Raw genomic sequence first — 25,338 nt, forward strand, 5'->3', positions numbered from 1 at the left:
CTGGCTCATGTGCAAAATCCAGGCTACTGCCCTTGCTCTTCAGGGATACTGTAAGCAAATGTGATGCTTTCACAAGTTTCTAGAGAGCTTATCAATCCTAAAGAATGGTAAACAGAAACAGCTGAAGAGTTGAGATATAAACCAGGGAGTTAATGGTGGGAAATGGAAGAGGAAGAAAATTGCAATAGAATGGCAGGCATTTTTGGAAGGAATTGCATCAATTTGTACAAGTACATGCAGCTGAGGAGCTGAGGAAAATAACTTTCACTGCTATTTACGTAAAATTAGTAAATCCCTTAGGTGGAATATGAATGGACTAAATTAGATGACTTCAAAAAAAAAAAAAAAGAGAGACAACAAAACCCATATGGGTCCAGTGAAGACAACACGCACACGGCAGAGCTAAAACATCTTTTCTTTTCTTCCACACAGCAAGCAAACGTTCCTATCCAATTCTATCTTGGAAGGAAAAATGTACATTTCCTGCCATTTACGTGACAAAGTCACAGCTTCCAAATTCTGTAAAAGTTGTCTCAAATCTCAGACAGGAACCTCACACAACAGAAATATCCAGCTTTCATATAGGTATGCACAAAGCTGCAGTTGAGGTAGACTATCTAAAAGATACTTCAGCTTCCTTTTACCAGATGGTTTAGCCTGCTTGAAAACAAAACAAGATTGCTAAGCAGTGTTATACTTAATCAGCTTTCCACAACTAAGTCATGAAACCAACTGTTTTGTTACAGCTAAATGCATCAACAAACAAATACAAGGTTCAATTATTAACTAGGACTACTTCTTTTTCATAAATACCATCCCAAGGCTTTGCCAAATTTTGCTTTCGTTTGTGTGCATGTGTTTTTCTTTCCCCAAAGACACAGTAATTTATAATTCTAGCTGTAAAGTACCTTTGAAAGCTAAGCTTAGGCACACTTTTATTTCAAAAGTGTCACAGGAGTTCCTTACCATGAAACATCCTGCACATGCTTTGAACGCCCAGGCCAAAACTTCACAAAAATTTACTAGCCATTACCAATATACACAATCCTCAGCAATGGAGTGGAAGGGAAAAAGAGGAAAGCAAAACAGAGAGATGGAAGTTAGTGTTGCGCTCATCTGCTTTTCACTTGGCAGAGCCTGCGCATTCTCAGCTGCAGGGTGTTTTAGGTCATGGGACAGGGGAGCTGCTGCAGGCCCCAACATCATGGCTTCACGCAGCCCTGAAACTGGGAACAGTTCATGCTTGGTGTTAGTGTCAAGACAGGAAATAAACAGGAAATAAAGAAATATTATCATCCTCTCTTTACACAGATGAAAGAACTTCAGCCAGCAGTTCTTGCTAACAAACGCCAGAGATTAAATTTGTAGAAAATGTATGTGGTTTTGGTACCTCACATTAAGAGATGCCTTCCCATCCATAAAACTTCTCTAAAATGTCTTAGTGATTTCAACACATCACCTCAAAACAGGCAGCAGGGATACACAAGGCAAATACATATATGGATGACTGTAAGATAGGCCTCCACTACACAGTTAACTGTGTCTGGCCTGCGAGCTCAGGTACCAAGGTGAGCTTTGGCTGAATGTGAGCACCGCCAAGGGTGCCTTTACTGCATTCCTGCATCTGCATTTTAATGTATGTTCCCAAATTCTCTGCAGAAACTTCTCAGATGCTTTCCTTGTTAACTGTACCCAGCAGAAGAACAGGCCTTTTCTGGTAATTGCTGGAGGAGAATGAGAGCATGACAAACATCAGACAAGCTTCACATCATTGCTGCAAGTTGTCTCCAGACTGAACTTTAGCAGAGTTCCCCATCCAGCTCATCCACACAGAGCAGACAAAGTATTCCTGCAGAGACTGTAAAGAGTTTTACACTAAAACGTGCATCAGCTAAGCAGAGGAGATGTACTGTTTGAAAGGCTAAACTCACACTGACTCTACCATGTTTCCACAAAAATACACTGTTTTGCTGACATCACAGCACATTATATTAAATACATGCTCCAAACAAAACCATCTGAAATAGAGAAGTTTTATTTGGGACTGTTCCTGGGTGTGGCAAAGCTCCAGCCTATTTGAAGGGTGTTCTTCTGCCCATTGCTCCTTTTTTATATTAGTATTACTTCCAATACACGCTAGTCAGAGACAAATGTACTGGGCTCTGCAGGTAGGCTAGACCTTAATAAATTGTCCTCATTTCTTGCTGTACTGTACATTTTAAAAAGCTATCTAATCGATCTAATTCATTTTCATGGTCAGTAAGACAATTACATTTGCTACTAATGCTAATTGTTAGTCTAGTTAGAACCTTACCTTACCTTTCAACTGTGCTCTAAAATAATCTCAAAATAAAGTGTGGTAAAAAACACTCAAAAATAGCTCTGGATTGAGACTCTGAGAAGATAAATAATAGTGTCTTACCCCCCCCCCTTTTTTTTTTTTCTTAAAGCAGCAGTCAAATTATCATGAAAAGTTGGGTCAATATTGGAAGTATGAAAAACAAAACAAACAAAAAAAAAACTGTGCTGCAAGCAACCATAGTGACAATTTTTGAGACACATTTTGAGATGCTCAGACCACTACTTTGACTGCATGAAGTTCAAGTTTATGCAGCATCACTGCATTTTCCATTAGTCAACACCATTAAGGAGAAAAGGAGCAGTGCTTGGATCTCTGTGTCTTAATAACTGTCATTAGCAAAGGACCATCAGCAGCAAAGCAGCTTCTAAGAAGCAGAATGATGATGCTCTGCAGACCCCTGTATGTCCCCTATAATGCCCCCTTACTCAAAACGTGGTTCAAGGGAGCTAAGCAGAGGCCACCAGATGATGATCTCTCATCATCTGAGTGAGGTTTTTGAGAACAAATGAGAGAATCACACAGCAGATGGATGTGAAGGCATGAAAGGATTAGGTGCACACATTCTCACAAAGGCAGAGCTCTTCTAATAAGCAAATAAGTGACACCAGAAAAAGGAAACCTAGAATGCTAGAGAGTTATGAAAAAAATGTGGTGGACAGCCTTCAGATGTTTGTGTACCTTATTTTGGATAGACCTGTATAAGCCCCCCTCCTACAGTCTAGAAGTATTATGGGATTGGTGTAGAAAGCCTGCAAAAATATGCATTTTAATGGCTTACACTATATATTTTTTTATTTTGTTGTTGTTGTTGTTGTTGTTAGTGCAAGTGTTAAACTGGAAAGCAGAGTATCCCTTAGCAGGGTGCTGTGGAATATGACTCCTTATGGTTTGGAAAAGAAAGACAAGGAAAGACCTCCGTCTGAGGGCATCAGACAAATGGAAATAATGCCCTATTACTGATAAATGAGCAAAGAACCCCCTTGTCTGGCACCAAGTATTAATCCAGAGGGCAGAGCAACTGTGTCTGGAATCTACTTAGCCAAAAGCACTTACTAATATGTACAGACTGCTGCCCAAACACATCATCTTATGTGTGTCTAACTAGAAGACTTTGTACAAAGCTTTTGAAGAACCAGAAATGCACTATACACAAATGGAAAACTTGACACCATACACAAATGGAAAACTTGACACCAATAGTATACAATTTTATCATAACATATTTAGAAATTAGAAAGATACACATGAGCAAAACAAACAAACAAACAAAAAAAACAAAACACTAGAATGTTAATAAAGGCCTTCAGAGATAAATCTAAACCAGAATGCGTTAGCAGAAGGTGTTGCAGAACTGAAAAACTGGGAAAACGAAGAAAGGTTCTGCAGTTCCTCACAGCAACATTGCTAGAAAGCCATTTCCAAGTATTGAGATTCTATGCGGAGACAAATCTTGTAATACCTAAAAGATGCATCAAAAGAAGAGATGCGCTTTAAAGAGTAAAAACACTATTTTTGTTTCCCATTGGCTTGCAGATGAGCTTACTGCCTTTAGAAGAAGTGAAGACTATAACATTTTGGCCCCATTTTCTACAAATGTTGTATGTTTCAAATCCTGACCAGCATTATTTGCTCTCTGCTAAATGTAGATCTCTGCTTTGGAAGATGAAAACCAATTTCCACCGAACACATAGCTGCAGTAGGGTCATGCCTTGAGAGACTGACTAAACATACCAGATTTTCTTCAGTGTCAAGACTACCCCCTTGTAGAATTCTACCAGTAAACTATTTACAGCCTGCAGAAGTTGATGCGACTCTTTTAGAGAAAGCTTATAGAGAAAATGATGATCTAAAGGTAAGGACACAGCTCTCAGAAGTGTTTTAAATTCAAACCCAAGTGACACTTATGCAATGTATTGCTCTCCAAAACAAAACAAAACAAACAAAAATCATCCCCAAGTCTTTGGTCCTGGTTCCCAAATCATAAAGGAATTTTTAAGATTTTTTTTGCATGTACATATAGACACAAAGCAGCTTTCAATTCACCTAATTAGAGTTCCAAGCTCTAATGTACAAGGTTAACCATCTTTAAAAAAATAATTACTGCTAGGAATGCTTTATAGCCTTTTGTACAGTAAGAAACTGCTTCCAACATAAGAGAACCGTATGACATATTCCAAATAAAAGCTAGAAGTGAAACTCAGGGTATTCCAGCACTGCTCTAGAGTGGAACTGAAGAGCACAAGCAGGTCATTAAGGAAAATCCAAACTGAAAGTGTTCATGCTTTCCCAGTTCAACTAAGCCCTTTCTACATAGCAAAGAATTACAACATTAATTCTTACATAATTAAAGAAAAATGGAGGGGGGGGGGGGGCAGAGAGAACAACCTGAAAGCACAGTCCTCTGAGATGTTTCTAGCTCAGTATCTAATAGTGTAGTAAGACATGCAGAGAAGTAGCAGCTAAACAAAGAGCCATGTTTACTACTAGTGTTAACTTATTACAGGAAAAAATAAAAGACATAATAAGAAGAGGACATCTGGAGCAATGGGAGGGCATAGTCCATGCTCCCTACTTCTAAGTCACTGAGAAAGAAAGGGACTGGAACTGACAACAAACTGTGGCATTTCCCCCCAGGTTTTTCCCTGGAAGAAATACTGAGTGGTAGTTCAAAACAATACCCCCTCAAATAAACAAAAAAAAACAAAAACAAAAAACAACAACAAAAAAAAAACACCTCAGCAGCTTCCGGGGAATTCTCACCCCAGCTTCCCCTGCAGGGATGTGTAAGTCACATGGTCCAATAAACCAGGGCATAAAATTATTAGCATCAGTGTTATTTGATTTATTTACTGGAAAACAACTCAAGCAGAGTCCCACATTTCATAAATTAGGAAAATGTTTGTAAACGCGTTACAATTGAGAGAAGTGGAGGAAAGAGGTGTCATGAAATGGTTAAATGGATAAAGCAGAATTGAACACTGGCTCTGCAGCTCTCTGTGCTGCTGGAAAAGAAACTCCTGTCATTCTTCTCTTGCCTTGACAGGGGTTTGTTGGAGTAGGTTTCCCTAAGGAAATGTCAGAGGAGGAGCAGATGCCCCTGGGGAATACATCCTCCTTTGGGCTCAAAGGCTGGCATTTGGAAACAGAGTCACTCACCTGGGATCCCTATGATCTTAAAGCCCTGTGCAAAAGGGCACACACTTCATTCACAGATATGATGTGAAAACTTAAGATTCAAGTGGGTATTGATCAGAAGCAAGCAGGAAAAATGAGTGGCTGGTAAGCACAGAAATACTGTACAACACTGGAAAAGGACACAGCTCTTGTCTTGATCCTCCAGCCATCTCTGTCATATTTGCTCAGCTGTTTTACTCACCAATGTTCAAAATTAAACTATGAGGAACTGATCAAATTCATCTATGCTTCTCATCCAAGTAAAGAAGTCAGAGATGATACTATGCTACTGCAACTGAGGCTGCTTTTGGTACCTGGCCTACAATGCAGATAAGAAGGACTATCAGAGTCATCCTCCAGGGAGTGGTCCATTTCCCACTGTTATGTTTGCTTGGATTAGCTTTGGTTTTCTGGTGCTGTCTTTAAATGTGTTGGCTATATTATCCTCAAAAGGGTGAAACAAGTAAACCACTGATACCATCTATAAACAGAGGCCTGACAGCATATTCTGAACAAATGTTAAGAATTATAACAGGTTGCACTGCTGTTTTGTACAGTTCAACCCCATTTTTTGTACAAATCATTTTTTGTACAAATCAACCCCATCATAAACAGGTACTTCGTGTCCCATCCTGCTAGTCTTAACTACTGACAAATACAGGGAAAAGAGTAGGTCAGGCCACAGCTGCTTTATACAGGCTGTTGAACAATAGGTGCCTACCTTGCTTGCTGGCAGACACTGCAAATCCAAGCCTTCTCCTTCTTCTGGTAAGAGCTGCAGCTCTTGCAGATGTTGTACTTGCAATCTTGGCACTGTCGCTTGCTGTTGATAAGAAAGGTGAAAGGGGAACAGCAGCGAATACAGCAGTGCTCATTGAACTTCTGCTGCTTGGAAAGGATGTTGCACTTGTTACCCTCTTCATCCAACTTCTGCTTCATTTCACTGGAACAAAAACCAAAAGAACAAATATAAATCTCTTTGCCTTTTTCCTCTTTCAATATTTTCATGTGATACTGTTTAAATAACTTCTGCAGGTGTAAAACAAATGTCAGAAATGCATATTCTAAATCCAGAACTGAGAAGCAAAAGCTCCTACATTCTCTGGCGTCACATGTGGCTGGTCCATGTAAACTCTGCTGTGTCAGAGCAAACAATCTCCGTTCACACAGCTCCAGTAACACTCTGCAAAACCAGACTACTGCTCTACCTACTCCAGCTGTACAAAGCCCTTGTGACATCTGAGAATTCACGTCTGCTTTCAGAGCACTTCGCAAATCAAAAACCAGGCTATGAAAGTCAAAAGACTTGGTGTACAGTAATTAAAAGAAAAAATACTTTGTTCAATAGTTTTGAAAACAAAAGTGCTAAGTTTTCTGTGTTCTAATTCATGGAGTCATATTATTTATAATAGCTCAGTCAAGGAAGTTAATCGCATATTTCTTTCCAGAGTGTTTTGTTTGTTTTTTTTTTTAAACTAAATTAGGACCAATACTGAGCCAACTGCCAACTGTTTGTGAAAAGATTTTCAGACCTCTATTGCAGACCTCTAGAGTTTTCTGTATTCCAGCAAAAGAGCTCATTTATTAAAAAAAAAAAAAAAGAAAAGAAAAAAAAGGAAAAGAAAAAGAAAAAATTAGAAAAAAAAAGAGAGAAAAAAAAGGAAAAAAAAAAGAGAAAAAAGAAAAAAAGATTTTGTGTGGCATTTATTAATTTGCTATCTCCCATTTTATAGTGCTTTTGATATTTTCCAAATGAAGCAATATAATACACGATATGAGTAATGAAAAACAGTCAGAATGAACAGTTGTGTGAGTGGACAGTTTCTGGCATCTACGACTAGTATCTGTATTAAAAGAAAAGAGCATTCATGAAAAACATGCTAGCAAAAGCCTAGAACAACAGTGCAACTATAAATATATTCATTTTTTTCTGTTTTTCAGAGTTAGTAGTAGCTAACTTACTATTTCTAAGCACTGATTAGAACCACTTATAAGACTAGAGTAACACAAAATTCTAAAAAAAACACCAAAATCTAGAGGTACCATAAGAGGTGGATTAAGCTGCAGGAAGACAGTCATGACACGGTGACTTGTATTTAAATTTATGCTTAAATATCTTGGTAAAGGAAAAAAAAAAAAAAGAAGAAGAAGAAGAATACTCTTATTGCATACTTATTCAGAAACTCAACCAAGATAATCTATAAGCATCATTATGAGCCAAGCCTGGAATGTTAAAAAGACTCACTTTACTAGGCTATACATCTTCTAATTTGCCATTTCTGTCACAGAGTAACAATTTAAAATAAAAACAGCCTGTTTATTAAAGTCTGACAGGTCAATTCTAAACCTCAAGTCTAAAAGGCAATTACAGTAGTGATCTAAAGCATGTCATTTCTGAACTTGCATGTATGTCATATTTAACCATATTCCAGATACAGGTTTTATGAATTTAAAACTTTAGAACAATGTATTTTTCTGTTGTTTGTCCCCAGTACAAAGGTTTGGCCCACCTGCTTGAACTTGAATAAACATTCTTCAGAGTTTCAAGTAAATAATCTTTATGACTTCTGTTCAGATTGTAAAACCTTCTAAAAAGCTGTAAAACTTTTCTTGCTTCCCCTCTAGAGGCCTTGCTGTGATTACATACTCAAGGGTTGAGGGGAGGTAGAGCTGTAACCATTAAATGCAAAGTTAAGACCAATGTACATTGGCAACTCACCACACATATTGTGAAGTTTAAAACAAGCTGGAGGGAAGACTAGGATATGATTGAGAAACAGGTTAAAACAAAACAAAACAAAAAATCTAGGATGATCAAACTCCAGGCCTCTCCTTTGGGAGCTGCTCTGGAAGGAGTTCATGAAACAGCAATGCTGAAGGCCCCAGTCAGCTTTATTAAAATATAAAACTACAAAAACCCACCTGCTTTCCATATAACAAGGGAAAAAATTACCTGCAGAAACCTGGTAGCAGTCCTTTAAAAAGGATGAAACGTATCAGCTACAACACAGGATGTCAAGCTCCAGGACAGAGTCCTGGCACAATTTTGCTACCAGGCTCCCCGAAACCTGTTCCTCTGCTCCTCTCTGAGGGAGCATCTCCAACTGACGGGATGCAGCCAGCTGACACTCACCTCACACCAGCCTCTGTTTCAAACTGGCACACTACAAAAGGCCAAGTCCAGCTGGTGGGGTTCCCATACCCGCTGTAGCTTCCTCAGGTGATGGACAAATATAATTGTAGACCTGCCAGCTGTGTATCAGATGCTCCTTTAATCTGTGCAGAACCTGATGGTCCCTTACTCCTTGGCTACCATGAGAAGTCACAGGCTGATTGCTGAAACTTCTCTCCCATTCACACCTTTTGAACTTGATGTTCAAGGTCCAAGAATGTTATTACTGAAAGGGAGTCCCCACCTCTGCTCTTGCTTCCTCACTTTTTCCCCCCCCCCCAGAAGTGGACAACCAGGTGAGTGCAATGCCACTAAATTTAGGGAAAACACTAACTGGAATTTTTATAGCCCCTCTCCAACATCTGCCCTGGAGTTAACTAGCCGGAGATGCCAAGGAGAACTCCTCAGCATTTCATCACTTCCACAGTCTCTATGCCATGAAGTGTATTGTGCAAACCGTGGTAAAGCTATATACTGACAGGGTCATATATTTTTTCTCCTGCTATATACAGTAAGAACCAAATTCTTCCAGCAGGCATATGCCTCCCTCATTATTTACTCTCTATGGATTCAGCACTCATTTATTTTAGCTGCCTCCTTCTCAGGTAGTTTATTCTTCTCCATCAGGATGGGCATCTAACACAAATCCCTTGTTAGAGGCAGTGCTACACCATCGCTACAGACATTTTATTTCTCCTTACATCTTTACTAAATTGTCCCCGAGGAAACTCTATTTGCCTGTCTTTCAAAAAGTAGAGCACAGGATTGTACTGGGTACCTTTGGAGGAAATGCCAAGTTATGCCATAATCTTAGAAAGTGTCTTTTTTCTAGGCTCCTATCAACACAAGTCACAATTGCGCCTTGTGGTATATTTAACACATAGTATGTCTATTAGTATTCTACACATTATTAGTGCTGTCAAAAAAAAACAAAACAAAAAAAAAACAACAACATCAAAAACATGTTAGTACATGTGCAAACATACTGCTTGCAGCTGGGGACCCTTCGAAGAACACACAGCCCTTTAATCTACACAGGGATATCGATCCACCAGCAGTAATTGAGTTTCAGGGAGGATTAGACAGCAGGGAGTGTACCAGAGGAAAAAAAAAAAAAAAGTAACATTAAAAATCCCTTAAAACCAGAAAAACACAAAGCTTTGGCAGGTTGGGGGAAACACCTCAGCATTCAAGTGCTAAGAGGCTCATAAACTGTTATGAGTAAACTACTTCTTGTATCAAAAATTAAGACAAATATTTCACAGTCCAATTACTGCAGCTGTAGTTGTATTCTATGTGCTATCTCACAAGCATTTCTTCAGGTTCTTTTTTTCCCTTGAGTTACTCATTTCTACAAAAATAGCCTCAAATCTTTCTTTGTAGTTTTTCTTGGCCTCTCTTTTCAAAACTAAGAGCTTGATGGTGCTGCCTATGTATAAACTGATGATATTGTCCCATTAAATTGTTTTAAATTGTTGTCCAAACCTTGCCTTTGCCACTTAATTCAAAAGGCCTGCAATGACAGCATTGCCTTCAAAAATCAATGTTAAAGATTCAGTGACTACTGTGCATTCAAACTGAATATCACTGGGTAAAGGAACAGTGCTGACTTTTCTCTTATTTAAGTGGTTATAAAGCGGGAATGAATATTGCAGGGGTGATGTGCACACTGGAAAAAGTGAAAGCAGCTTCCATGCACATAGGGAGATGAGGGAATTGGGCTGAACGGATAAGATTTTTAAAAAGCATCCAGAACTGATGTAGCAATGTTCTGCCTAAAATCAATAATAATTTTTAATATTGACTGACAGCAAGCCTGCTATGAAAGCCACTATGTCCGGAGCACTCACCATGTGGCTACCGTCAGTGTGAACACCATCAAGAAAATAACAACGGAATTAGACACATGAAAAGTGAGCCGAGTAGCATGCAACTTTAATACCATCAGCAGTCTGATCAGATAACGATGTATTAGGAGCTTACAATAACTTATTTTTATATTTAGTTAAGGTTAAGTGAGGTACAAGAATAAAAACCTATTTCAGTATTTCATTATTATTATTATTTTGAACAAGGTTTTGCAACAAGCATGTAGAGGCTAAATGGACTCTGTATTACCCTAGCAACATACACACCTGCCTAGACTGATGCTGAACAAATTATCACTGAAAGAAAAATGTATATTTCACCTTTAACGAATAAAGTTATCCTTCTACAGTCTGGGATAGCATTGTGAAAAATAATCAGCTACCTATATGAAAAAGTATCATGGATTCCGATGACAATCTCTTTCTAAAAAGAAAGAAATCCACAACTGTGGTGATAATTTTTGTTTGTTTGTTTTTGTTTTGTTTTGCATTTGCTAGCAGTTCTGATAATGGGAAACGAGTTGCTTTAACACCTTTGTATCTCTTATTAAATACCATAAAATAAATGTTGTGAATAACAAGCTGTGAAAGCTGTATGCTAGTCACAGTTGAACAAGTTCCACCGCTGATAGAACCAGAAAAATGCCAACATGCTTGACACTTAGCCTTGTCTTAAAAACGTGTATCAGACAATGAACTTGCTACATAGAGAACAGAGTCAATCAGCACCAAGTTCAGATGTAGCTCACTTGCTGCAGACTGATACCTTGCTTCTTGTATCAGGCTCTATCCTAATCTGTTAACAATTTTATTACTTCAGGACATGACGGATTTGTCCTCTGTTAATCTATAGATACTGTACTAGGGGCTCTTAAGGAAGATTTCCTTTTCTGTTGCTGACAAGTGCTGTCAATCAGTGTCTATCATCAATGGGAAATGACTTGACATATCAGAGTGTAGTTAAATGAAATAAATAAAATGGTATTTTTAAAAATTCTTCTCACCCTGTAAACTTGTAAATCATCAAGAGATTGTATTTAACCCCATTTTCTTTTCTAACATTAGATATCACAGGAGCACAGACTGTGTACTTCATTTAACTGTTCGACGTTGAAATCTGGGTGCAAGGGGAGCAGAGAGGGAGAAGCAGGTCTGAAAATTCAGAGTAGATGTTCTGGGGAGCTCTGATGATATCAGGTATCTCTGTTTGAAAGCTGAAATTATCTTTTCCAAGAAGCAGTGCTGTGAGTACAGACCACTTTGCCCTCCTGTTCTAATACTGCCACATGGAACACGTGGAAATAAATCTGTGTTTCAACACTTTTTCCTCACTTTTCTTTCTATTTTGCCCTCCTAGCTCAGTTAAGAGACCACTTTGCAGGCAGGTGGGGTGTTCTGAGGTGAAATGCTTCATTAGTATTTGGGACAAGCACTTCTTCTGCAGGTTCAGGACCTTCAGGTTAAATCCTGGGTTTATATTATATCCATACCAATGCTTACCACTGGGCAGTGTGAATGTTAAAAGTTAGCACAGATCCAAAGAGCAACTGGAAAAAATAATAGAAGAAAAATGTGTCCTGAGTTAATATATACAGAGATACCTTCTCTGGATTAGAAAAATCCTGGTATGCAGAGTCCTAGAGTATTCAGAGTATTTGGTTTAATGCCTCCATTAATGTTCTGGGCTTTGAGATGCAGTCCACTTTCTTCAGGTCCACAGATAACACAGAGTTGGTTGGAAGGGTTGACGTACTGGTAGATGGGGCTACTCCAGCCTTTCAAGGTCCATCTCAAGAGAAATGGGTTGCTGGGAACTTCCTGAAAAACCAATACCAATCCTACGTTTTGGATGGGACAAGCCCTTGCAGCAGAATGGGTTTGGGCCTGACTGTCCAGTGATCAGCTCTGCTGAAGGGAACCTTTTGATTCCTGACGGACAGTGGATTTAAAGCAGTTAGTCCTTGTAGCGGTGAAAGTGTGGTCAGTGGGTTGAGGCAAGTGATCATTCTGCTTTTTTCAGTACTTGTGAGTCTGTATCTGAGTAGTGTGTACAGCGTTAGGTCTCCCAGTACAAGTAACGCATTGCCAAACTGGAGCATAAGCCTCACCACCACAACCACAGAGATGGTTAGGGACTGGAACATATGACATGCACCAAAAGGCTGAGGGAGCTGTGTTTCTTCAGTGTTATGAAGACTAAGGGAGAATCTACCTGCAGTCTACAACTGACTAATGGGTAATTAAGAGAAGATAAAGCCAAAGGCTAATAGACTACCAAACATATAGTACTGCTTCTCTGAATACTCTAGGACTTTACAGCAGTAGCATTTATCTACACTCCTCCCTGCCCTTTGTCACGCTGCGCCTCTTGCCTGTCTCTCTCACTAGGAAATTTCATGTTTGTCCTGTCAGGTCCTGACTTGCAGTAGAAAGTTATCTGAGGTTAATGACCTTCATTTATCCCATTTGGTTGTACCTGAACAATAAATACCGACTAGCATTCTTAAGACTGAAGTATTGTTCAGTGTAAACAGAACAAAGAAAAACTAGTGAAAATATTAAAATGTACACACTTTTCCATCACACGTGTGATACCTTCTCTGCATCTCTAGTGGCATCTGTGAGTCTACCTTTGATAGGCATCCATATTTAAGCCTGTATCAACTTGTACAATTTTCTTTAAGAACAGAAAGGCCCCTACTACATTAAACAGTTCTTCTTCCAGTGCTCCTTTCACAGTGTAATCCAGTTTGACCTTACAAAATCTGATTCATAGCCTGGCTAGTGTACAGTGGGAGAGTAACTCATACATCTCTGAAAAACTCAGAGTATTCACCATGAGTAATCATTCCTTCTTCCTGGTGGGATTTCAAACAACACAGACCTGCTAACATTTGTGCTAGAATAAGTGTTGTTGCTGAGTTAATATTATTTACTTCTCTTTGCATCAGAAAATGAAGGGAGTTTTCCTTGACCCTTCCCAAGGAATGCGCAGCAGAATAAACAAGGCTGTGTAGCAGAATAAGCAGCAGAGCTTGCTACGGAAGCAGGCTTTACAGTGTAAGAAATGACAACATCAGAGAGCTGTGTGTGTGGTGTTAGAAAACAACACAAAGACCACTTCACATGCAGATGAGATGAGTAATGCTTCGTATGTGGGGGTCTTCTGCCTCAAGAGGCTGGTGATCAAATCTGCCCATCATGACTGCTGCCTTCTCCTGAGAGCACCACCGGCCACTCCAGAACCCCAGTGGGATGGGAGCCGGGAGAGACATTTTCTCTGCCAGCACTGGAAAGCACATAATGCAACACAGGCAAATCCACTCAGTTTCACCCACAGAAAACTCTATGAGTATTTTTCCACTTCCTGCAAGAGCCACAGAAGCTGTACTATGCAACAAGAAGAAAGCAGGTGTTACCAAATGCTCCAGGCCATTCAGACAGCAGGCATTTGCTTTAGGTGAAACTCCTATGCAGCTCTAGGAAGCACACCAGGCTCATACTAAGTAAGGTGACAAAGAAAGAAGAAAGAAAAGCCTCAAAGCAAGAGGCCCTGCCAACTTGGTCTGAGTGAACTGTTCGCTGAATTGCAAGCCATTGCAATTGTGAATTGCAACCCAGTATTTTCAACAGGTCTGCATGTGCATAGCTCCTAAAGTCCATTTCCCTAGTCCAGATCCTGTTCATACCGCCCAAACTCCTAAAGTATAGTAAATAATGTTCTTGGATATTCTACATAGGCTCTGCAATTTAAATATATATTTTTTAGTAAATTTATTCCTATAAATAATGATTTTCTTGAGTATAGGAATTGCCTGCAACAGCCATGTGGGGTTTTATTTGTTTTAAAGACCAAGACTTGCAAGTTTAAATTTACCATATACTTCTATTGTACACAAGACAGTACTTTGGCAGACAAAAGGATCTGTTGTCACAGAATACAACTTATGTTTAACATAAATTACCCCAGTGTGTTTTACAGTAGCAATATTAACACCTTATACAAGCAATAGTGTGTCCCTTGTAATGGGTAAAGCCTTGTTTGTTCATTAAATATTGCTGATGGGAGGGTTTTCAATGGTTAACTGCTTATAGCCCCAATATCCTGTTGAAGGAAAAAAACAAGTATAGGAATTTCCTGTTAAGTTAACAATTGCAGAAGAAACCAGCTCCAAAAAAGGGCAAAATGGCATTCCCCCTCGCATGAGAACACACATAGCAGCAGCAAAGTCACGACCCCAACACAGAGGAAGGCAACGATCTTCATCCCCACGACCACCAGAGGACTGACGAAGACCCCCTAGCAACAGGCCTCGCAGTCGTAAGAAGACACCAGGATGTGCCACTAAACCCGGAACTACTAGGCTATAAATCGAGACTCTGGCGGGCTTAGGTGTGTGCCGTTGGCGGAGCAGGAGACTCCCCGGCCGCCCAGCGCTGTTTTACTTATCGCTGCTTGCTGAATTGCTCAAATAAATAGAAATTCAATCTACCTTACCCACGATGTGTCGGGGATGTTTTCTAACAAAACTAATTTATAACATCCCTTATGACAAAACAAAAAAATCTCTGCAGAGGGGCAGGAAAATATCTACAGCACCCCCACCTCACCATTCAAACACACATTTAAGGTAGTCCTTTAAAAAAACATAGCTATTGCTATAGTAACAGCAGTATTTACCCAAAGACCCAATCTTCATTCAACCCCATTACAATGTTTCAAGTATCTCATATTTAATGCTCCTAACTTAATCCAGAATATTTTTATTATGTGAATATTCTGCAAATTTAATAACATACTAATATTTTAACATCTAAAGGAATACAGAGTAACGAAATGAAAGAAAATCAGTGAGCAGCCACAAATAATAAGAAAAGCTAATAATCTGGAATTTATTAAGGAAATAATTATCTTTATTTTGCAGTTGCACTTAAAGTCAAAGTTATTTAGCTTTACTCTGTGTGCGTGCGCGTGCATGCATACACATAGAAAAAAAAACATTATTCAATAACTTTTGCAAGTAAAGACTGCAAATCTCACACACCTTGTAACTCTCCACACCCTATCCTCATTGAAATATGTTATGAAGTATCATCCTTGAAAAGTAAATGCAGGTATTGAAGAGGAAACAGGTTACAAGACTAGCAGGATATTAATGAACTAGTGATTAATTTAAGTCCTCTTGAGCATATGCTCCCACAGTAGTATGTGTCCCAGAAATTCTTCTTCCACCCTTTAATGAATGTCACTCCCAAGGCACAGAGGGCTATAAACTGTGGACTTTCCCACAGGGGAGGAAGGAGACAGAGGAACACCCAAAATATGGATATTTCATTTCTCCTCTGAGGCCCTATGTGCCCTCTGTTTCTTCCTGATTAGGTGTCTATCAGTCTGAAGAACATTGAATATGCTTCAATAGGATTTTTTTGGACAGTAGAAAAACAACTGAAATAAGCCAAAAGTTCCTGAAAAACTTAAATTCATCTAATTCAACAACTAGAATTCACAAATATTTTCAGAAAGATGATTGGATGGTAAGTACTTGGAAAAGATAGAATGGTTCTTCAATGATTTTAAAAGATTATTTTGAACATTTAAAATGTCAAGTTTTGTTCTGAAATTGACTTTTCCCTCAATGAAATTGCAAATATTATTATTCAGTTCTTCTGTGGATCCTACCATTCAGATATCTGATGCCTACTTCCCTTCCCTATGCATTTTCCCTCTCTATAAGCAGCAGATGGAAGAGATCTCATTTGTGCGGAGCTCATAGCACAGTCAGACCCCAGGCTTGGTTCAATCACTTTGCACAGACCTTCTGGCTGTGTCTGAATGACCAGGTAAGTCACCATACCAAGGGCAGACCAGTAGACTGAACCAGACAGTGCTGAAGGCCTACACTAACACTGTACATGGTTCTGTAGGCTCGCTTCAGCAAAGACGGTCTGATTCCCTGGATTAAATATTCCCATCTTGCTCACAGTTGAAAGCTGTAGCAGAGTGTGATTCACATTGTTTTCGAGATGGATATGCTTAGTGGGGTTGAGTTTATAACCAAACAGGGCACATTTAGCGCACACCTAGAGGTAAGCTTTGGCTTAGTTTCTTCCAGAAGGAATCTAGTTTGTGCATACCAAAACTAACCTGTGAAGTAAACCATGGTGTGATAAATAAGGATAAGTAGATTCACTCCAAAACTGTATTACTGCTCTTAACTAATATAACAAATACAATCACAGACAAGTAGAAGAGCCTCTCACAACACAGGTACTTTCAGCAGTTCATTTTTCACTTACAATTTTGCCTGTAACAGCATTGCAGATATCAGAATGGTTTTCCAAATTCAGACAATCTCACACACAGCTAAGTTTTATACATTTCTACATCTATATCACTGAGAGTTAACAGAGATGCAAGATGCTGATTTATAATTATACATAAGAAGCAAGAAGTAGTTTCTGATTAGAAATTATTTTTGTTCTAAAAAAATAGTAATAATTCAGTGGTGCACAATACTAGTGCATGGGTTTTTGAAAATTTTCCTTGTAACAGCATTAGAAATCCAATGTATAATACACTCACTTTATTTCAAGACATATCCTTGGGTTGTTATACCTAAAATTTAGCTTTATACAGCACTACTAATAGGAACTTGGCTGTCGGATGGTCACTAGTGGGGTCCCTCAAGGCTCCATTTTAGGGCCAGTCCTCTTCAATGTTTTTATAAATGATTCGGATGTAGGACTAGAAGGTGTTCTGAGCAAATTTGCTGATGACACCAAACTTGGAGGAATTGTGGACTCAGATGAGGGTGGAAAGGCCTTGCAGAGAGATCTGGACAGAATGGAGAGCTGGGCAAACACCAACCGCATGAAGTTTAACAAAAGCAAGTGCCGGGTCCTGCACCTGGGATGGGGCAACCCTGGCTATATGTACAGACTGGGCGATGAGATGCTGGAGAGCAGCCCCACAGAGAGGGATCTGGGGCTTGTGCTTGACAGCAAGTTGAATATGAGCCAGCAGTGTGCCCTGGCAGCCAGGAGGGCCAACCGTATCCTGGGGTGCATCAAGCACGGCATTGATAGTCAGTCGAGGGAAGTGATTGTCCTGCTCTACTCTGCTCTGGTGCGGCCTCACCTCAAGTACTGTGTGCAGTTCTGGGCACCACAGTACAAAAAGGACATTAAACTGTTGGAGAGTGTCCAGAGGAGGGCGACGAAGATGGTGAAGGGCCTAGAGGGGAAGACATGAGAGGAGTGGCTGAGGTCACTGGGCCTGTTCAGCCTGGAGAAGAGGCTGAGGGGGGACCTCATCGCAGTCTACAACTTCCTCGCGAGGGGGAGTGGAGAGACAGGTGACCTATTCTCTGTTATCACCACTGACAGGATCCGTGGGAACGGTGTTAAGCTGAGGCACGGGATGTTTAGGCTGGACATCAGGAAGAGGTTCTTCACCAAAAGGGTGGTTGCACACTGGAACAGGCTCCCCAGGGAAGTAGTCACTGCACCAAGCCTGTCTGAATTTAAGAAGAGATTGGACTGTGCACTTAGTCACATGGTCTAAACTTCTGGGCAGACCTGTGCGGTACCAGGAGTTGGACTTGATGATCCTTATAGGTCCCTTCCAACTCGGGATATTCTATGATTCTATGAACTTAATTTGCATCAGTTATTTTGAAATACCTTTAAACATAACTGATCTAATTCTCCATATCACTGCATCAGTTCTTGCTGGTGTTACTCCACAATTCCATCAGTGCTGTGATATGGTGAGGCAGATGGGGTGATGGAATAAGGAATCAAATGTCCATATTTTGTACCTACAGCCTGAAATGCTACCAGAAGATGGTCAGACTGTCAGCTTTTATTCAGTAGTAGAAAGTGAGTTCAGAATAACCTATGGGTTCTCTATGGAAAAAACTGTCATTTTATCAGGCTTTACTACTGCTTTGAGATTTGTGCGCTTCAGTCAACTCCTCTTTCCCTCATCATGCTTCCAAATTAAACCAAAGTTCCTCTTTGTAAATGTAGCTCTGATTTATCTTCCAAGTTCAGCTGCTGGACTGGGCAACCAGGCACAGTCCTCTTCTAATACCTACTCTGTAGAGTTGGGCTGATGTACAATCACCTGAGTTACAGATCACAGCTGCTTCAGATGTGTGACAGTCAGTGATTTAAAATGTTAAATACACCTAAAGGGGAATTGTTGGTTTAAAGGCAACAATTTATTCTTAAATACAAACATTTATTTTCAAAAATAAAGAAAAAAAGAATAACATGAAGCACTAATCATTCAAAAATAACTTGCTTACAAAAGCACTGACTTCTCCATAAATGCAGGACTGCAAAATTCACAGTGGTCACATAAGTGGTCACAAGGGAATATCTCTGTAACTGAAATATCTGTTGATTTATAACAAATAATCAAGTGCATTTAATTAAACTCCAAGTCGAGGAAGCTCTGCCAAAGGGAACCATACCAATATAATTCTTATTAATTTAATACTAGAATTCTAATACTAGAATTTCAGTTCTGACAAAATAAGTATTTTTAAATAACCAAATTACTCAGAGCAGTTTTACAGATATAGTTGCATCTGAAAAGGCTAAGCAGTGACCAGCTTGATTCTCAGAGGTTAAGGCAAAAGCAAGCAGACATCTCCTTCAAAACTGTCCTAAAAATGTGTAAGAATTTAACCAAGATTTTACTGCTCAGACAAGGTAAAAGGCATAACTATATTTTGCATGAATATTCCATATCTGTGGAGGTGCTTTCCATCTGGAATGTGTCTGTCTCAACAATGTGATTTGGGTGCAGGAGGGTCAATGCTTTAGCAAAGCAGCTTTTTCCCCGCACAATCTTGTGCTATATAAAGGGTGATAAAAGTAGCTTCTTTTATTAAAAAATAATGGTTATGAAAGATGTAACACCCAATGAGACAATACAGATTCCTTCAGTGACATGAATTGCCACAAGAGGGTTGGTGTAGTACAGGAAGTTGCCCTTCAGTTCCAAGCTGGATGCACGCAAGACTGCTATCTCAGTGCTCCTTTACAGCATCAGCACAGAATGTTTTTCCCTCCAGACCTACATACACAAAGTTTTCTTCCCTTTCCTTTCCATAGAAACCAAAGCAGTCACAATTTCTTTCTGTGTTTGTTCGTTCATTTTTATAGAGTGCCACACTGTCACAGCATGATTATGTATTTTCTGGCCATAGCACAATCATCCTGCAAAAGGTGCAAGTTGAGGGCCAAATTTATGACATAAGTACCAAAAGTCAAGTAGCTATCACCCCAAGCAGTGGCTAAGAAAGCATGCATTCAAGTGTTGTTGGCAAATCAGTAGCCATTTATGTTCAACCAAGAGTAAGAAAAACATAGGCAAATACAGAAATGGCATGATGATGCTTTTCTTTCAATACAGGGCTACCAAATTTTTTACTCAATTCTGTACTACACTCCTAGTGTTTTTCAAAATACCATTCTAAGACAAGGGTGCAAATTCCAGTTACTACTGCAATATGTATAAATCAAACATTAAAAAAATAAAGTATTTGGCACTTGTAACAAAACACAAATATCCCCTAGAAATCGTAGCCAACAGTCAATTATTTTTACTGAGAAAAAACTGCACAAATAAAGTAAAAGACCAATTATATAATATTTTTGAGAGCTATAAACCAAAATGGAATGCATAGATACTTCAAATCAAGGACTCCCCTTCCCCTTGAGCATAAAAAAAAAAAAAACCACCCACTGGTTTTATATATATATATAAAACTACAAAAACAGACAAAACAAAAGCTCAGAGAATGATCGATCGTTTAGAAATCAAAGCAAAACTACTTAAAAAGTCAGAGCAGCTTTGAGAAGAGCTGTTGCTTTATAAGAAACATCATTTGAAATCAGCAACCAATTAAAGCTTAGTAATTCACATTTATTACAAGGGCAAAGCACATGTGGGCTGCAAAACACACAAGCTGTGATGGACAAGGTTGTTTTATCTGATATATTTTCTCCTATCAGGAAACACTGAAGTTTAACAGATTCCCTTGATTTCAGTTCAGTTCATTTTCTGAACAGTGCCACCACACACTCTGTGGCCAAGTACTTAACATGCTTCAAATATACACTTAAGCATACCCAGCTCACTTAAGAGGCTGAATCTCTCTCTAACCTGGAAGTACTAACTCGGACCTCAAGATTTGTATTCTGGCATAGGAAGTTCTGGTACTATTCTGGCATAGACCAGATGTTGCATTTACCATAGTACCCATGCCAGTACCTTAACTTATGTAGAGAAAGTTCTCCATCAGTCTTTCTTCTACCCCACCTTCCACATTTCTGCAGTTTTCAGAACTTCCTAATTTCTTTTTGTCTTCCATTTCATTGTTGTTGGAGAGAGTATCTTCTGAAACTGAAAAACTATAAAAAACTATCAATAATAAACAAAGACCGTTATTTATGTTTCTCAGTCTTGTGTATTTGCTGAGAGGGATCAAGGCAGCCAGATGTCTACTGGAAAGGCTTCCTAGAAATTCAAATGTCATGTGGACTGCTCTCACAATTCAGCATCACTAAACAGTGAAAGGAAATAAAACAGCTTTTTATGGCATGTAGGTATAGTCATACACACACACACAAAGTAGCTCAATAGTAAAGGTACTAACTTGCCTAAAAACAGGACACTGTACAAAGCTCTCCAAATATAACATGTAATGCCAAGGGAGAAGAATGTGTATTTGACACCTAGCCTTCACCAGTGATTTTTATCTTACTGGTTCTGGTGTAGCATATGGATGGCAAACCAAGAGATGCTGAGCTGACTGGAATTAAAATAATAGAGGTCAGGACAATGAACAAGAGACCAATGCTAGATTTGTAATGGAGGTATGAAAACAAGAGGAAGCAAGGAGTAAAACATTATTAACTATGGTCATACTCAAAGTTGTTCTTCCTCTAACACCAATAAAATTATCTATCCAGAAGCTTGCATACGCAGAAACACCCACTGAGAATTCTGACCCTAATCAAGAATCATAGAATGGCTCGGGTTGGAAGGGACCTGAAAAGAAATGAACCTAATTTGCCCTCAGAATGTGAACATAAGTCTTCACAAGCTGATCTCTTTACTATAATCTCACAAACCAAAGCTCAAGAGACTGAAAGAGCTAAGGTTGCACGGAACTCTATTTTACATGATGCTGTGTAATGAAAGCAGTTGAATGAAGTATGGTTTTGTCAAGCCCCATTAGGACACAATTATATTACAGTCACTGCTACATCTCTGTTTCATGTAGACATAACCCACAATTACTTGGGCAATGTGACCACACATGTAAGAAATTAAGCACTGCCTAAAAGCTAGAAGCAGGAAAAACAGTTGGCTGACTTTTCCATGCTGAGCACTGTGATGAATCCCCATACTAATGGCATCCAAGTCAATTGAAATCCAAGTTAATTGAAAAGTAAACCAGATCCCTGAGTTAAAGAGACTCTTAAACACCATAAGCTATGAAATATTATTAAGGGAAAAAAGAAAAAAAAAGAAGGGAGCATACAAGGAGGGACAAAACACTTACCACTTCTAGGAAGGCTGCAGTTTAAGAGATGTCAAGGAAATAAATACAGAGGCCAGAGCTGTGAGGCAAACCACAGTCCTTCACCTAGAGTTGCTTGGTTGAAAAATACACTGAACAGATTGATGATCTGCATCATGTGTGTACCACAAATACTAAGAGAAGGAAAATCTCCAATGTCAGTGGGATTATGTACCCACTTTGACACGTCACCGTGTCATTATTGCTGTCAGAAGGTGCCTTGAAGGCCCTGTCCTGAGAAAACCTATATTCTTGATGACAACAAATGCTTTGCAAGCTGAATACAACTCTAGGAAGGATGCAGCAGAAGCAGATAGAGTCTAAGGTAGCTAAGTGCATTGAAGCAGCCTGCTGTAAGCTAATTGCACACAAGCTCGTCTGTCTCAGATTAAGCAGGGGCATTTCAAAAGAAAATAAAGGGATGGCTCATACATCCCACTGTTACCATTTCTGCTAGGATGGATTACCACCAGGTAGAAAATAAATAGACTAAGCTCAACTAACACTCAATAATTATAGTGATGCTGTAAAAAAAGCAAGCAGCAGTTTTCACAGATCTGTTGGTTGTACAACACCCAGCTAAACCCCACAGCAGAAGCGAAGCAAAAAATAAAATAAAATACCAACACCAAAAAAAAAAATGAAATCTCATTAGGTTTGGTCATCCACAGTGTCTGTTCAGGATGAGTTTTTCAAACCACATTTTTAATTCTTTCCATCTGGTTAAGTCTAAAAGAGAAAGCCCACGAAATAGAATACAAATGCCAAACTCTTATTGTAGTGTTATTTTTTCATTAATATTAAAATAACCAATTTTAATTCAAACCCTTGCTATTTACTCATTACCATATCTATGTGTGAAAATGAATACTTAGAGGTATATGGGTATATATGAATATCAATTCGTATCTTTTAGCTACTGTATATAACTTGAGCCAGATGATTAAGGCCAGATTTTTGTCTTCTTAGTTATGGGATGTGGAATGACAGGTGCTTTGAAGGTGGTGATTTTAAGTGATGGCTCAGCCCTTCAAGAAGATCAGGTCCCTTAATTTTTTACTCTTTCTCTGTCTGCAAACCTCAGTCTTGAGAGATCCAAAAGCACGCATCACACATGTGCTTTGTTACCCAGTACTGTTAAGCACTAAAATATCAGCTGTTGTCACATCCCATTAAAATTGTTTATATTCAACTTATATTTGAATACTTGTAACTTTTTCTATCTTAAATGAAAATATACTATAAATATCCATGTAAAAAAAAAAAAACACTGGACTGAAACAAACTTAGTTTTCTTTAAACTGCCTCTACTGTGCATAGCTAAGAAGTTTCTTCAAAATAATTTCAAAAGCCTTCAGTGACTTCAACTTCTTCAAAATCCTTATTGCTAAAATATTTATTTCTAACAGGGCAGAAATCCCCAGATTTATTATTTAATCAGAAGAACATAAAGGGAAGTTTGTAGAAGATCAAAGATACACAGATCCAGTAAGAAAAGCAGCAAGCTACATAAATTGGATAAACATTTTAAAATATGCATTATATGCCTATACATTTGTGTGTATCCAATTATAATAAACAAAAACCCAACTAAACCCCTGAGAGCATGATACTATTTAGGATTCAGCATTTTACTTGGGATACTCTTCCCAGAGCTCCATTATTTCTACTTGATTAACAGCTGCCTTGCAGTTTCTTTTACTTTCCCTCCTTGTCCTGAATGTTTGCATGTCAGCACCTAACAGTGAATATGTGTGAATGTATTTATATAAAGTGTTTATATACACACACATATCTATGCCTTAACAATGCAAAAGTGACAACTTACCCCAACAAAACCCTACTATTAATAACAGAACAAAAGAAAATGTCCAGTCCAACCTGTTTCATTCTTTGTTTCAGCAACAAGACCAAATCACAGTGAAGGTTCAAATCTGCTTTTTGCACCAGATATGTGATTAAATAACCTCCCTATTACTTCACATTCCAGAACTAGCGACAGCACTCAGCTTTAGTGAGAAGAAACAGGCAGTGTGTTGAACTGTCACTCAGAAACATGGTCCTTCCACCTGATCTGACACTGGAAAAATTCCACCAGTGTCAAAAGTACTTTTCTGAAAGATCAAGTGAACATTGTGTTTTCCTAAGAGCCAAAGTATAGAGACTCCTGCTTTCTCTCCACTCTCAAAAGCAAGCAGGAGGATGGCAGAAGCTGCTTTAGCTGCCACTCCACAATATTATGTCTCTTTGCCATTACTCATTTTCCCTCCACTTTCCCTTCCTGTTTCTCTGTCTCCTGCTAATACAGCAATTCACCCCACAATGGATACAGGCAATGGCTACACAGCTGTCCTCATGGGGAGCTTTGTGCTGGCACATCCAGAAAGGAAGTCATGGCAACTGATAAATTTGGGAGCATCCATATCACTTGATGCTCACAGTAAGAGCAGGTATGTGCCCACTAACATTTACCTCATCTTACATTAGGCTAAACTAGGCAGCAATGAATCTCATTTTACTTCACATTTTCAAGAATTTCAATAGAAAAGGATCCATGAAGGTCTCAGTATAGTATTGCCCCTGGAAATAAATATCACCTTTGCAAAACACACATTAACTCAATTATTACCCAATATGCACTTCTGTCTGTTCTACCATTCTTCTGTGTATCAGTGTCTTATTTTTATTGACAGTAGAATGCCTCGTATTGATAATTGTCTAGAGACCAAAGAATTCATCATCATATTGCAAAAGTGTCAGATCACCTAGATTTATTGTGTGTAGATTTTTTTTTTAAATCACTATACTTCTATAATAAACCATACCTTTTCCATTCATCCCCAATCCATTCTTCTAAAGCAGGTGCCATACAGACCACTTGCTGTACTTTGTGCTCTTGGTGCTGTTATTCAGCAACCTTGCCAATTTCTTTGTCCCACAGGGGGGTCTAAAAGGCTCTCAGAATAAGGATTTTCATATGTCTTGAGCTTAACAGACTATAAATATCCAAAAAATAATAATTTGCCTACCTTGAACTTTTTAAACAACAGCTAAAACTTTATCTCAACAGCTTCTCCGTTCAGCCTTCACTTAAAAACCCAGTCTCAGAATTAAGTTTCACCCATACTATTCTTTTGAAATGCACATGATCCAAACGTG

General features: G+C 38.9%; 1 protein-coding gene across 11 annotated transcripts in view; it reads right to left on the reverse strand.

Annotated features, from left to right (window-relative positions):
* Positions 1 to 25,338, reverse strand: part of MYRIP (myosin VIIA and Rab interacting protein) — a 232,553-nt gene that overhangs the window by 115,865 nt on the left and 91,350 nt on the right. For all 11 annotated transcript variants that reach the window (XR_013946532.1, XM_080580085.1, XM_080580083.1 and 8 more), the window contains one exon: positions 6,258 to 6,479. Coding sequence is in view for 10 of the 11 variants with exons in the window: in XM_080580085.1 (XP_080436211.1) it covers positions 6,258 to 6,479 (222 nt within the window). In the remaining variant the exon portion in view is untranslated. The remainder of the gene's footprint in view (positions 1 to 6,257; positions 6,480 to 25,338) is intronic.

This window comes from Anser brachyrhynchus, assembly GCF_964034855.1.
Source record: "Anser brachyrhynchus genome assembly, chromosome: 2".
Lineage (NCBI taxonomy): Eukaryota > Metazoa > Chordata > Aves > Anseriformes > Anatidae > Anser > Anser brachyrhynchus.